Source organism: Schistocerca nitens, chromosome 1 (assembly GCF_023898315.1).
Source record: "Schistocerca nitens isolate TAMUIC-IGC-003100 chromosome 1, iqSchNite1.1, whole genome shotgun sequence".
NCBI lineage: Eukaryota > Metazoa > Arthropoda > Insecta > Orthoptera > Acrididae > Schistocerca > Schistocerca nitens.
In genome coordinates this window covers 386,638,068-386,652,401 of record NC_064614.1, presented here as the reverse complement: position 1 = coordinate 386,652,401, position 14,334 = coordinate 386,638,068, and the positions used below count along the sequence as shown (strand labels likewise).

The 14,334-nt window shown below is 43.1% G+C and overlaps 1 protein-coding gene across 1 annotated transcript in view; it reads left to right on the top strand.

Annotated features, from left to right (window-relative positions):
- LOC126249254 (MATH and LRR domain-containing protein PFE0570w) overlaps positions 1-14,334 on the top strand; it is a 252,829-nt gene that overhangs the window by 152,384 nt on the left and 86,111 nt on the right. The window contains exon 2 of the mRNA XM_049950913.1: positions 10,921-11,152. Coding sequence (XP_049806870.1) covers positions 10,924-11,152 — 229 coding nt within the window. The 5' untranslated portion in view covers positions 10,921-10,923. The remainder of the gene's footprint in view (positions 1-10,920; positions 11,153-14,334) is intronic.

Below are 14,334 nucleotides of genomic sequence, written 5' to 3'. Positions count from 1 at the left end.
CGCAATTACATGCTGCCAAACCCCGGAAGCGCGGGAATTCGCGGGAGCGTCACTCATCACATCTGCTCCACCGCCTTACTCCAGCCAGACTCTCTCTGCCCGCACTCCATGCCGCAGAGTTAACGCTACCAAAGATCCTAAGCACTTTGGTTCTCCACACGACCTATCGATGTAATCGTTCGATAGCATATTTTTCCCTAGGCAAGGCTCACCGTAAAAATACAAATAATATTTACAAAACAAACCAATTATACATCTACATAAATGCATATATATATACAAATAGTAAAACAATTACAATATACAAAGACGCAGAATGTCATATCTTCAGGTAACAAAATAAGGTTCAAATGGTTCAAATGGCTCTGAGCACTATGGGACTCAACTGCTGAGGTCATCAGTCCCCTAGAACTTAGAACTACTTAAACCTAACTAACCTAAGGACATCACACACATCCATGCCCCAGGCAGGATTCGAACCTGCGACCGTAGCGGTCACGCGGTTCCAGACTGTAGCGCCTAGAACCGCTCGGCCACTCCGGCCGGCAACAAAATAAGGAAAAAAATTATAGTACAATAGATGGAAATAGGAGGATATGCATTTCCAGCGTTACAGAGTGACCACTACGTTCTTCATGAATCCCGTATTGGTGAGAAGACCTTGTAGAGATACTAAACTGCAGAGGTGTTGATTGCTATGTTTCGCCCAATGTGCGTAAAAGTCCCAGTCATTCTCTTTGGAATTAAGATCGCGTGGTTTAGCAGGCCAGTCTAGGTACAGTTCATAGCCTGTCTGGTTCACCTTGTGTAATACGGAGAACAATATTGCTTCACTCAGTGGCAAAATATGGTGAATGTCTTCGACAGTACATCCAGCGAGGCAAGTCGCTGATTTCGCCACACACTGCTTCCTATTTTACCGGCAATAGCACAGATCCTGTCCTTCTATAAATTCACATAACTAGTTTGTACATCCAACGTGCGTCGTGGCTCGTGGCTAAAGATTCCTTCCCTGCGACACAGAATTTCCTGCAGGACTGCCGCAGTCCGTCTCCGGCCAGTTCTCGGTTGAATATTCTGAAGGGAACTGTTTCATATGGATGTTTGTGAACTATACAGATTGCTGCAGCATAGAACCTACTTTTTATTGACACTGAAGTTTATTTAGGAAGTTCTGCGTTTCGGTGCGATGATGCCAACAACCATAATATACCGGGTGATCAGTATAAATTTGAAAACTGAATAAATCACGGAATAATGTAGATAGAGAGGTACAAATTGACACACATGCTTGGAATGACATTTGGTTTTATTAGAACCAAAAAAATACAAAGGTTAAAAAAATGTCCGACAGATGGCGCTTCATCTGATCAGAATAGTAATAATTAGCATAACAAAGTATGACAAAGCAAATATGATGTTCTTTACAGGAAATGCTCAATATGTCCACCATCATTCCTCAACAATAGCTGTAATCGAGGAATAATGTTGTGAACAGCACTGTAAAGCATGTCCGGAGTGATGGTGAGGCATTGGCGACGGATGTTGTCTTTCAGCATACCTAGAGATGTCGGTCGATCACGATACACTTGCGACTTCAGGTAACCCCAAAGGCAATAATCGCACGGACTGAGGTCTGGGGACCTGGGATGCCAAGCATGACGAAAGTGGTGGCTGAGCACACGATCATCACCAAACGACGCGCGCAAGAGATCTTTCACGCGTCTAGCAATATGAGGTGGAGCGCCATCCTGCATAAACATCGTACGTTCCAGCAGGTGTTTATCAGCCAGGCTGGGGATGATGCGATTCTGTAACATATCGGCGTACCCTCACCCGTCACAGTAGCAGTCACTGACGTTTTGCTGTCCAGCGCCATCTGTCGGACATTTAGTAAACTTTTTTTTTAATAAAACCCCATGTCATTGCAAGCATGTGTGTCAATTTTTACCTCTCTATCTACATTATTCCGTGGTTTATTAAGTTTTCAAATTTATACTGACTTTTTGATCACCCGGTATTACGAGGTCTTGCTGAAAAGTAATATCTCCGAAATTTTATGTGAAAACTCTCAAAGCTTCTTAAACAAACAAATGTTATTAAAATTATACTTTTTTACTCTTCATGTCTGCATATTTATTGTTCAACATAGCCTGGCGATCTACACATTTCTTGCAACTAGAGACCAGTTTGTTCATACCGTCAGTGATCGTCAAACTACGACCCGAATAAAGTAATCGTGCGGTTATTTTATAATAACAGCACCTAACAGCCCAATCCAATACCTTAAGCTTACGTTATGAGTTTCTAAAGAGTATAGTTCTCCTCCTCAGTAAGAAACAAAAATACCTACAGAAACAGTAACATTTTAAAATGTGCTTAATTGTAACGGACGTCGCTAAATTCGACCGCAAGTTAAGTCAGCTTCGCTACTTACTTCATTGAGTCGGGAATGCGCAGTGCACAGATGGTCATCTTCCAATGCGGTACTTATTTTTGGTAAGGAACTTTAAATTAATTAAGGCTGTTGTAATAGAACGCAGTGACTGGAAGGAGACTGGCGCTTAACTCATTTAAAAAACTGTTGTGATGTTGTCTCATATTCAGTTTGTTTGTTTGTTTGTTTTTCTTTCTTTTGAGTCATCAGTCTTGCGAGTAGTTTGATGCGATCCATCACGAATTCCTCTTCTTTGTGAATCATTTCATCTCAGATTAGCACTTGCAACCTACACCCTCAATTATTTGTTGTATATATTCCAATCTCTGTCTTCCACTGTAGTTTATTCAATACTGCATTTGATTGTAAGTATAAATGCTATTACGAATCAAAGTGCTTTGCATATATAGTAAAACAAATAACTCTTAACCATATAACTGTAGTGTCACACCTGTTAGATCGCTGAGATCACAGTCGATAAGAAGTGTCCCGAATGGTGCCGACTTGTAACTATCAGTCGTCTTATTGTGCCCTTGCCGTAGCTAATCTTTTTAGGGCTCATTATTTATTTATGTAGGTTACCAATTAATAATAAGTTCGGTAGATATGCGGCCAGAGATGCCGCCCCACAGAGCAGTACTGGCTCTTGAGCAAAGAACTTCGACGACCACTGCTGTACACTTTTTGACTTTGTTGACGAGGCCACAACCTCATCGCTTCATCACTATCAAAGTGAAGACCTCAAAGGAGTTCTTTAAGTTTTGGAAGCAGATGGATGAAATCGGATGGGGCCAAGTCGGGACTGTATCGAGGGTGATCGATGACAGTGAACCCAAGGCGTCGGATTGCTGCAGATGTTGCAGGGTTCGTGTCTGGTCTGGTGTTGTCATGCTGAAGGAGAGAGTGCTCTACGTGTGGACGAATTCTTCGAATTCGAAACTCGAGTGCAGCACACTGTTTCTCATTCACCGACATAATTACGTTACACACCGCCATGATACACGCTACAATTTAGAACCCTCTAGCAGCAGAAGGCTGACAGGAAGAATAAATATGCAGAATGTTAATTACTTAAAATTTAAAGCCTTAGGAGATTTCACATAAAAAATTTGGAGGTGTTACTTTCTAGCATGCTCTCGTACATGAAATATGAATAAAATAAAAAATAATTAAGCGACTTAGATGCCATTATTCTTAGCTATTATTCTTAAATACTGTACGCTGCTTTGTGCATGTTTTTGTTTATAACACAATGACTAACGCTAAAGTTCTCGTAAACGTACTTCGACAGTCACGCAACTCGGACATGACAAAACTGTGAAAGATACTATGAAGTATGAAGTTCTTCTCATTTTATCAATGACATTTATATTTAAATATATGTGTTTTAATAACATTTTTGTGAGTTACGACTCTGTCCAGAATTCCCCTTAACTTTTTAAAAAATGACTACACTACCATAATGTTACGTAATTGGTACAAATAGAAAATGGTGACCGAGCGAGGTGGCGCAGTGGCTAGCACACTGGACTCGCATTCGGGAGGACGACGGTTCAATCCCGCGTCCGGCCATCCTGATTTCGGTTTTCCGTGATTTCCCTAAATCTCTCCAGGCAAATGCTGGGATGGTTCCTTTGAAAGAGCACGGCCGACTTTCTTCCCAGTCCTTCCCTTATCCGATGAGACCGATGACCTTGCTGTCTGGTCTCCTTCCCCAAAACAACCCAACAAGAAAATGGTGAAATACTTTGAAATATCGATCTCTGCTATTCCATTACACTAAATTTTGAGTGATCGTCATTACTAATTGTGATATTTTCATGTCTGATTTTGAACCGAGTTTTTTCTGACGTAAATGTATGATCTTCCACTCTTACAGGTGTCGCGTAACAACGACTTACCTTATGACGTAATACATGTAAGGATACTTTCTCTCTATTCCTACTTCTTCCTGAAAAAAGTAATGTTGTTATCTTCATTAAACTTCTCCGTGGTTTCTCAGAACCACTTTTGTATTAGCCCGAGAGTCTTCCTTTGAACGAACGATGGTTCATTTATTGGTCCATTATCGCATTCAGTCAATCGTGAGCTTCTCATCGATGGGGTATTAAACACTAACTTCCTGTCACTGTAGTGATACCTACTTCGCAGGTTGACAACAGCATACGATTCTGGTATAAAACAGTTGTTTAAAAAATATGGTTCAAATGGCTCTGAGCACTATGGGACTTAACTTCTGAGGTCATCAGACCCCTAGAACTTAGAACTACTTAAACCTAACTAACCTAAGGACAGCACACACATCCATGCCCGAGGCAGGATTCGAACCTGCGACCGTTGCGGTCGTGCGGTTCCAGACTATAGGGCCTAGAACCGCTCGGCCACCGCGGCCAGCACAGTTGTTTACATTTTCGTTGAGACCAGAATTATATTATATGCGCTAGCCTTGTTTTTAAACATTTATTTATTAACAACAGCATAGTTCAATAATTGTTGCAGCCACAGGTGCAAATTGAACTGTGTCAAAGTAGAAAAAGTTTCTTTTCAAGACCAAAAATGTTACTTATGTTTCTCGTACCAGTAATAGACTCTTCAAGCGGTGAAATATATCGAGATATTTTGTAATAAGGAGTTAATATCATAGAGCTGATTTCTGTGATTGTATGGCCACATATTTACTCGACATGTGCTGCACAAATTCGCTGGTGTGTGAGTATGCTACCAGTCAATTCGTTGAATAAATACAAATTTTGAGCAAATTTCACCTGCACACTATGTATGCGCTTTGTTAAAGTAGTTCAAATAGGAACCATAGTTCTAGTGCATACGATAAGGAGAATGAGTAGTAATGTACATGAGTAATACTGACGACGTATGAAGTAGGGAGAATATAAAATGCAGCCTGGTTGTGTTAGGTTGGTGCGTAAGTTCGTATCGTTTCTGTTTTCCATGTTGATATTCCTGTCGCTATGGGTAAATTTATCGATTTCCAATTTTTATTTTTATTTCGCTGTTGCTATTTCAGTTTACGTATTGTCAGTTTGTCATTTGGAGACACTGGTTGGAGCTGTGGACGCTAAAAAATGAATATTTTCGTCATTTTCTTCTGTTTGAGTTCAGTAGAGGGATGACAGCAGTGGAGGCAGCCAGAAACATTTCCGAAGTGTATGGGGATAATTTCATTGGACAGAGCATGGGAAGAAAATGGTTTTCTCAAAAATGGTTCAAATGGCTCTAAGCACTATGGGGCTTAACATCTGACGTCATCAGTCCCATGCCCGAGGCAGGATTCGAACCTGCGACCGTAGCAGCAGCGTGGTTCCGGACTGAAGCGCCTAGAACCGCTCGGCCACCGAGCCCGGCAATGGTTTTCTCGTTTTAAGGAAGATCGTTTTGACATAAGTGACTCTCCACGTTCAGGAAGACCTTCGGTGTTTGACGAAGATCGCTTAAACGCATTAATCCGCAATGACCAATGTCAGCGTACTTCAGAACTAGTAAATGTGATGAAATGTGATCTTTCCAACGTAGTGCGTCATTTTCATGCAGTGGGGATGGTTCAAACACCGGGTGCGTGGGTGTCGCGTGCTCTAAGCCAAAATAACAAAAATCAGCGGGTGGCCATTTTAACGAGAAACAGTGGCTTCATACTAACATAAGGAAAGGAGTGGTTGAGACTAAACAAAACAGCAGTTCTGCGCAGACCTGCGCGCCTCCACAGAAGATAATATTATGCATCCGGTGAAACAGCCATGTTCGGAGCGTATTTTCATCCGGAAAGGAAGTTCCTTGAAGGTTGTTCGATAGAGAGACTATGTACGCGGAAAGGTAGTTGGAGCAAGACGCATGGGACATCCCCTTTCGGAAATCATTAGGGAATTCAATAATTCTACTGTGTAAAGAGAGAGCGGAAAGGGTGAAAATCTGGGGGCGCAAGATCAAGTGAATAAGGTGGGTGCGGAGTGACTTCCCAACCCCACACCTTATAGTGTTTTTGTCATTCTAGCAAAATGCGGGTAGCGTTATCTTGGAGCAGCACTACTTCATGCAGCCTTCCTGGTCGTTGTTCTTGGACTGTGTCTGCAACACGTCTCAGTTGTTGACAATAAATGTCAGCTGTGATGATTATACCTTGGGGAAGCAATTCGTAGTACGCCCTACCATTGCTTGCTCGAGGTGCAACCCTCATTGCTGACGTTTATTGTCAACTGAGACGTGCTGCAGGAAGGCTGCGTGAAGTGACGCTACTCCAAGATAACGCCGCCCGCATTCTGCTAGATTGACAAAAAACGTTATACAGGTGCTGCGTTGGGAAGTCAGTCCCCACCCATCATATTCACTTGACCGTGCGCCCTCAGGTTTTCACTCGTACCGCTCTCTATCGAACAACCTTCAGGGAACTTCCTTTCCGGATGAAAATACGCTCAGAACGTGGATCGACGAGTTCTTCGTCTCAAAACCACGTGATTTCAAAAGTCGCGGAATCGAAAAGTTACCCCAGCGTTGGTAAACTGTTGGAAATAGCGAAAGAGAATATATTATCGGTGACTAACGCCTCTGTTACGTGTATCTATTGTGTTTATTAACCTTATGGGAAAACGCCATGAACTTAAGAAACCAACCCACCAGCAAGAGATATGTTTCCGAAAAAAGAGAATTTTTTAATATGTAGTATAAACTGAAGTGTTAGGAATTCACAGCTAAAGGTTTTTTTTATGGTTTGTGAACTTGTACGGCAGTGAAACGTGGACGATAAGCACTTCAGTCGAGAAGGGAACGGAAACCTTTGAAATGTGCTGATACAGAAGACTGTCGAAAATTAGATGGGTACATCGAATAAGTAATGAGGAGGTACTGAATAAAATGAATTGTGGCCTTGTACGGCAGTGAAACGTGAACGATAAGCAGTTCAGTCGAGAAGAGAACGGAAACCGTTGAAATGTGGTGCTGCAGAAGACTGTTGAAAATTAGCTGGGTACACCGAATAAGTAATGAGGAGGTACTGAATAAAACTGAGGTAAAAACAAATCTGTTGCACAACTTGACTAAAAGAGGGAATCGGTAGGTAGGACAAAATCCTGAACCATTAAGGAATCGGTAATTTGGTAATGGAGGGAGGTGTGGGACTTAAAAATTATAGAGGGAGACAAATACGGTCAAATGGCTGTAAATGAGACGAACAAAATTCATGGGATACCTTCTAACATCGCGACGGACCTCCTTTTGCTCGGTGACGTAGTATGGACTCAACAAATCGTCGGAAGTCCCCTGCAGAAATATTGAGCAATGGTGCATCTATAGCAATTCATAATTGCGAAAGTGTTGCCGGTGCAGGATTTTGTACGCAAACTGACCTCTCGATTAAGTCCCATAAATGTTCGATTGGATTCGTGTCGCCATCCGCTGTGGCCCAGCGGTTCTAGGCGCTTCAGTCCGGGACCGCGCTGTTGCTACGGTCGCAGGTTCGAATCCTGCCTCGGGCATGGATGTATGTGATGTCCTTAGATTATTTAGGTTTAAATAGTTCTAAGTCTAGGAGACTGATGACCTAAGATGTTACGTCCCATAGTGCTTAGAGCCATTTGAACTTTTTGATTCGTGTCGGGTGACCTGGGTGTCGAAATCTTCGCTTGATTTATCGCGAATGTTCTGCAAACGAATCGCGAACAACTGTGGCCCGGTGACATGGTGCAATGTCATCGTGGACTCCATCGTTGTTTGGGAACATGAAATCTATGAATGGCTGCAAATTGTCTCCAAGTACCCAAACATAGCCATTTTCAGTCAATTACGGTTCAGCTGAAACAAAGGACTCAGTCCATTCCGTGTAAACATAGTCTGCGCTATTATGGAGCCGCCACCAGCTTGCACAGTGCCTTGTTGGCAACCTGAGTCCATGGCCTCGTGGGCTCTGCACCACATTGGAATCCCACTATCAGCTCTTACCAACTTAAATCGGGATTCATCTGACTAGACCACGGTTATCCAGTCTTCTAGCGTCCAACCGATATGGTCAGCAGCCCTTGAGAGGTCCTGCAAGCGATGTCTTGCTGTTAGCGATGGTACTCGCGACGGTTGTCTGCTGCCATAGCCTATTAACGCAAATTTCGCCGCACTGTCCTAACGGATACGTTAGTCATCGTCCCACATTGATTTCTGTGGTTATTTCACACAGTGTTGCCTGTCTGTTAGCACTGGCATCTCTACGCAAACCCCACTGTTCTTGGTCGTTAAGTGAAGGCCACTGGCCACTGCGTTGACCTTGGTAATGCTCGAAATTTGGTATTCTCGGCGCTCTCTTGACACTGTAGTTCGCGGAATATTGAATTCCCTAGCGATTTCCGAAATGGGATGCCCCATGCGTCTAGCTCCAACTATCATTTCGGGCCCAAAGTCTATTAATTCCCGTCGTGCTGTCATTATCACGTCGGAAACCTTTTCACATAAATCATCTGAGTACAAATGACAGCTCCGCTAATGCACTGTCCTTTTTGAACCCCATGTACGCCGTGCTACCGCCATCCCATAACTTCCGCCATCTTACTGTATGTTGCAGTAGTTATTCGGAGATGAGGCTTGCACAGGGCATAGTAGAGTGGAGAGCTACGTCTAACCAGTCATCAGACTGAGGACCACAACTCAACAAGAATGAACAAAGATTAAACACCTGGTACCAGAAAATAAAATCGGAGGAATTTCAAAGGTAGATATATCGCTATATTGCTGCATTTAATGGCTCCAAATTCGATGTTTCCCGGTATCTTTACACTCTGGTGTATCAGGAAACTATTTGATAATGCCACTGCTGCATAATTTATCAAAACAGAGACCCAGCAAACGATCAAACGCGGTAAAAGAACATCCTGTCGACAGCGAGGTCATTAGAAACGGGGCACAAGTTGGATTGAAGAGTTCCTAGATAACAGAACGCAGCATGTCATTGTCAATGGAGAGAAGTCTTCCGAAGTAAGAGTGGTTTCCGGTGTGCCGCAGGGGAGTGTCGTAGGACCGTTGCTATTCACAATATACATAAATGATATTGTGGATAACATCGGAATTTCACTGAGGCTTTTTGCGGATGATGCTGTAGTATATCGAGAGGTTGTAACAATGGAAAATTGTACTGAAATGCAGGAGGATCTGCAACGAATTGACGCATGGTGCAGGGAATGGCAATTGAATCTCAATGTAGACAATTGTAATGTGCTGCGAATACATAGAAAGAAAGATCCTTTATCATTTAGCTACAATATAGCAGAGCAACTGGAAGCAGTTAATTCCATAAATTATCTGGGAGTAGGCATTAGGGGTGATTTAAAATGGAATGAGCATATAAAGTTGATCGTCGGTAAAACAGACGCCAGAATGAGATTCATTGGAAGAATCCTAAGGAAATGCAATCCGAAAACAAAGGAAGTAGGTTACAGTACATTTGTTCGCCCACTGCTTGATTATTGTTCGCCAGTGTGGGAGCCGTACCAGATAGGGTTGATCGAAGAAATAGAGAAGATCCAACGGAGAGCAGTGCGCTTCGTTACAGGATCATTTAGTAATCGCGAAAGTGTTACGGAGATGATAAACTCCAGTGGAAGACTCTGCAGGAGAGATGCTCAGTACGGGCTTTTGTTGAAGTTTCGAGAACGTACCTTCACCGAGGAGTCAAGCAGTATGTTGCTCCCTCCTACATATCTCGCGAAGAGACCATTAGGATAAAATCAGAGAGATTAGAGCCCACACAGAGCCATACCGACAATCTTTCTTTCCACGAACAATACGCGACTGGAATAGAAGGGAGAACAGATAGAGGTACTCAAAGTACCCTCTGCCACACACCGTCAGGTGGCTTGCGGAGTATGGATGTAGATGTAGATTCCGAAAGAATGGGGAAGTAAATAGGCCATTCCTTTTCCGAAGGAGTCGCCCAGGCATTTGCTTGAAGCGATTTAAGACGAGTCACGGAAAACCCTAATTCAGTATAGAACCTCAAATCGAAAAAGACATCAGAGCTGTGACACTTGTTCTAAACAAGCGAAATTCCCTTGACTATATCTCTCGAGTTTTAAGCCAAGTTCATTTCATTTATCGAATGCAAATTACTAACATACCTTTGAAACGCGTGTACAAACTCCATGGTGCTTTTGAACAGTGTCTTCTATAGCAGCGATGTAATGACATTCAAAATTTGTAGGCTTCAAATGGGTCTGAGCACTATGCGATCCAACTTCTGAGGTCATCAGTCGCCTAGAACTTAGAACTACGTAAACCTAACTAACCTAAGGACATCACACACATCCATGCCCGAGGCAGAAAATTTGTAGGGCTCGTAGGTAAAAATCTTGCGGCATACCGTAGTAAAATGACTTCTGGTATGAAGATATATTTCCAAGTAAATGACAGAATCTAGCAAAATTTTTTAATACAGCCAATTTTCAAAATAATGTAGTTCTAACCGAATCGTAATCAAACCTTGTTTGTTGCAACAGGTGATGCAGCTGCGGTGGATCCTGTTGTTGCTGGTGCTGCCGGCGGCGGCGCTGGCGCAGACGCGCGGCGACAGCCTGCAGACGGCGCTGGACGCGGTGACGCGGCGCCAGAGGGACCTGACGCTGCCCGCGCGGCCCTCCGGCTACTACGCGCTCAGCCAGTACCGCCACCAGGCGGCGCCCGCCACCGACGACGACATTGCTTTCCTCGACACCGGCAGAGACTTCACAGGTGCGGCAAACCACCAGTTCTCCTTACGAGATACTCCCGTAGATGTCTCACAAACGATTACTTTTCTACAAGACTTTAATGTACTGATATCAAAACGAGAAAAGAACCCCACTCTAACAAGCAACTACACAACAATAAACCTACTGTTAGCAATGTCCTAAGAATTTTGTTTCAGGTTATCTGCCAAGTTCTCGGGTGAAAACTACATGTGTCCAAGCCTCTGTCAAGTGCATGGCAGAGGGTACTCCTCCGTCCCCTGTTCTATTGTCCTAGTTATGAAGGTTTCCTCAAATTCCATTCTCGTACGGAGCACGGGAGAAATTATTGCTTAAACGCCTCAGTTCACACTATAATTATTAACCTAATCGTAGAGTGTGGACTTGTCGTTGACTGGCCACAAGGCCTGTCACCCACCTCTTCTGCACATGACCCAACTTAGTGACATTAGGGAGAGTGCACTACGTAAATCAAATCAATACTTTTTACTTCAGATTCGGGCTACTGACAAAATTACTTTTCTTTTGACATGCATCTCGAGTTCATTAAACTGATGTTTGATTAAATTGTTGTTTCTTATGTTGTCACAATTAATCTTTAATTATTCGTTATCAGACTAATTCCGCCCGACGATTTGAGATCACCTTTGGCTTGTGTAACCACAGGACTATGGTCTTGTGGGGGTGGACGAATTTTCCAGGTCCTAATTTGATAACTTCTACAATATCACAGGGTGGTGAATACTGGCAGAGGCTAGCCAGCTGTTGGTTTCAAATTCAGGCCAAGGCTCTTTACCGCGGAAGGACAAGAGAGTGCCCGCCGTTTACGTGGAACTTGCCGCCACTTCAGGTGTTCCAGCTGCTGGGCAGTGGGCTCTGACCGCCGCATAGGGGAGCTAAACAGTAACAGCAGCGCTGGTTAGGTTAGCTACACGCCCCTCTTCTTGCCGGCAGAAGCTTGCTATGTCGAGGGCTCCTCGGCTACGAAAGTGACGAGAGACTCCCAAGATTACCACAGTTGCTATTAGTTGATCGATCTGAACGGAGGTGAGTGTTACGATGGTCGTGAGTTCAGGACCAGCAGTCATCTTGGCTTCGGTGAGCATGATTTGTGCAACGTTTCCTGCTATGGGTCGTTCCAGTCGCGAGGTTGCAGATAGTTAAATTCATCTCAGAGTTCAAATTCAGTTGCACTCGTAGCTATGTTGCCAGTCATCCAGTATACAGTAGACCGGGCACTTTTTTAAAATGATATCGGAATAATTGTCTCACGTGCCCTGTCCGGCTTCCGTTACCTTTCATACTACCGAACAAAGTTTTCCGTGTTTCCTCACCGCGCACTTTCTTGTTGTTCAATGGCTGGACCATTTTAATTTAATACCTTTCAGACGACTGAATGATTTATATTTTATATTCTCGTCCTGCAACAAGAAGCAGTAGGTCATGGCTTTCATAAGTTTATTGTTATACTCGTGTGTCAGGCCACCTCGGCATTTCATTACGTGATATTCGAGAAAGAAAACAACAGCTCTTACCAGAACGTATCCGTTTTTTCTTGTCAGTCACTTAAATTTGTTGTCCTGTCTATTATGAAAATCAACCATCAACTGAATCCCTTCTAGAAGAGAATTAGTTCGGTGCCAGCCAGGTCGGGGCAGCAACTGACACGTGGGTGAATTACGAACCGCACTCTTTCAGGGAAACAGAGAAATCGCCTGCATAAGTTGTTATTTTCTCATTCCTCTTCAAATTAACCTCCATTAATGTTTACGCCATCGTCTACAGCAGCCAACGACCGCTCTAACCTCTTAGTAGCCCCTAAGGAATCGATACCTAACGATTTTTAGCATATTTCTACATTCATCACTTACGTTGTGTCTTGCAACTTACTAACAAGAGGACCACACGGCAAATGGATTTTTGTATTTTTTTCATATTTAACCCACGTGAAGTTTAGAACTCAAATCCCAGTCTCCCAATGGAGCTCGATGCAACTCTCAAAAATTTTCCGAGCTCCTTTAATGCCGTAAGCAAGATCAATTTTTCCACAGGCAGCACGGAACTGTGGCAGAATATTCGCCTGCAGTGTGGGGGGCTGGGTTCAGATGCCGGCCGATGCATATTTTTAAATATTTTTTGAACATTTCCCTGATCGGTAAAATATATAAAGATGGCAAAAGAACTTAGACGCTCGAGACCGCTGGTTCCTGTCTCGTTTTGGTCAATATTTTTTTTCGTTTCTTTCCTTTCAATTCGAAGACCTACAAGATTTCAGTATAAAATTCATCGAAGAATGTGCTAATTAAGAGGTATATTCATTTTTACGAGAAATGCACCTCTTCTTATTTCTAATCGCTTATCGCACACAAAAATCCACTTCCTTTGCAAATATAAATTCTTAGTTACCGATATTATATGAAAGATTTTTGCCGGCCGGTGTGGCCGAGCGGTTCTACGCGCTTCAGTCTGGAACCGCGCGACCGCTACTGTCGCACGTTCGAATTCTGCCTCGGGCATGGATGTCTGTGTCCTTAGGTTAGTTAGGTTTAAGTAGTTCTTAGTTCTAGGGGACTGATGACCTCAGATGTTAAGTCCCATAGTGCTCAGAGCCATTTGAATCATTTTTAAAAGATTTTTGATGAAGATTACTTATATTAAAAAAGAAATTACACATTAATTTTGTCTATCTTTATGTGTTTAAAGTTTCACAGAAGTGCTTATAGAACAAGCACCTTTGTATAAATATTTATCATCACCAGGGATCGAACCTGGGTCACGTACACGACAGCTGTGCATGCTACCAGAGCCACATGGCCCGTCAAAACAGGTCTCGCTTTTGGGTATTAAAGATGGTGGGAAATCTTTGAGAGCTGTATCGAACTCCTCTGGGTAACTGATGTTTGAGTCCTGTAATTCAGGTACCATAAATATAAAAAAACACAAAAATCCAATTGCTGTGTGACCTCCTTGTGAGTAGGCTCACACAGGATACCTTGCGTCTGTGTTCACTCGTTTGGCACATCACTTTTCTCAACGTCTCTGTGAAGCGCTTCCATCGATCAACCATTCGTGCTGCCCATATTTGTATGTGTTCAGTACCCCTATTGATTTTACCTAGTAAAGGCGCACATACTAGACGAATGTTCTAAGAAGGATCGCAAGAGCGTTTTGTAAGAGCTCTTCTTT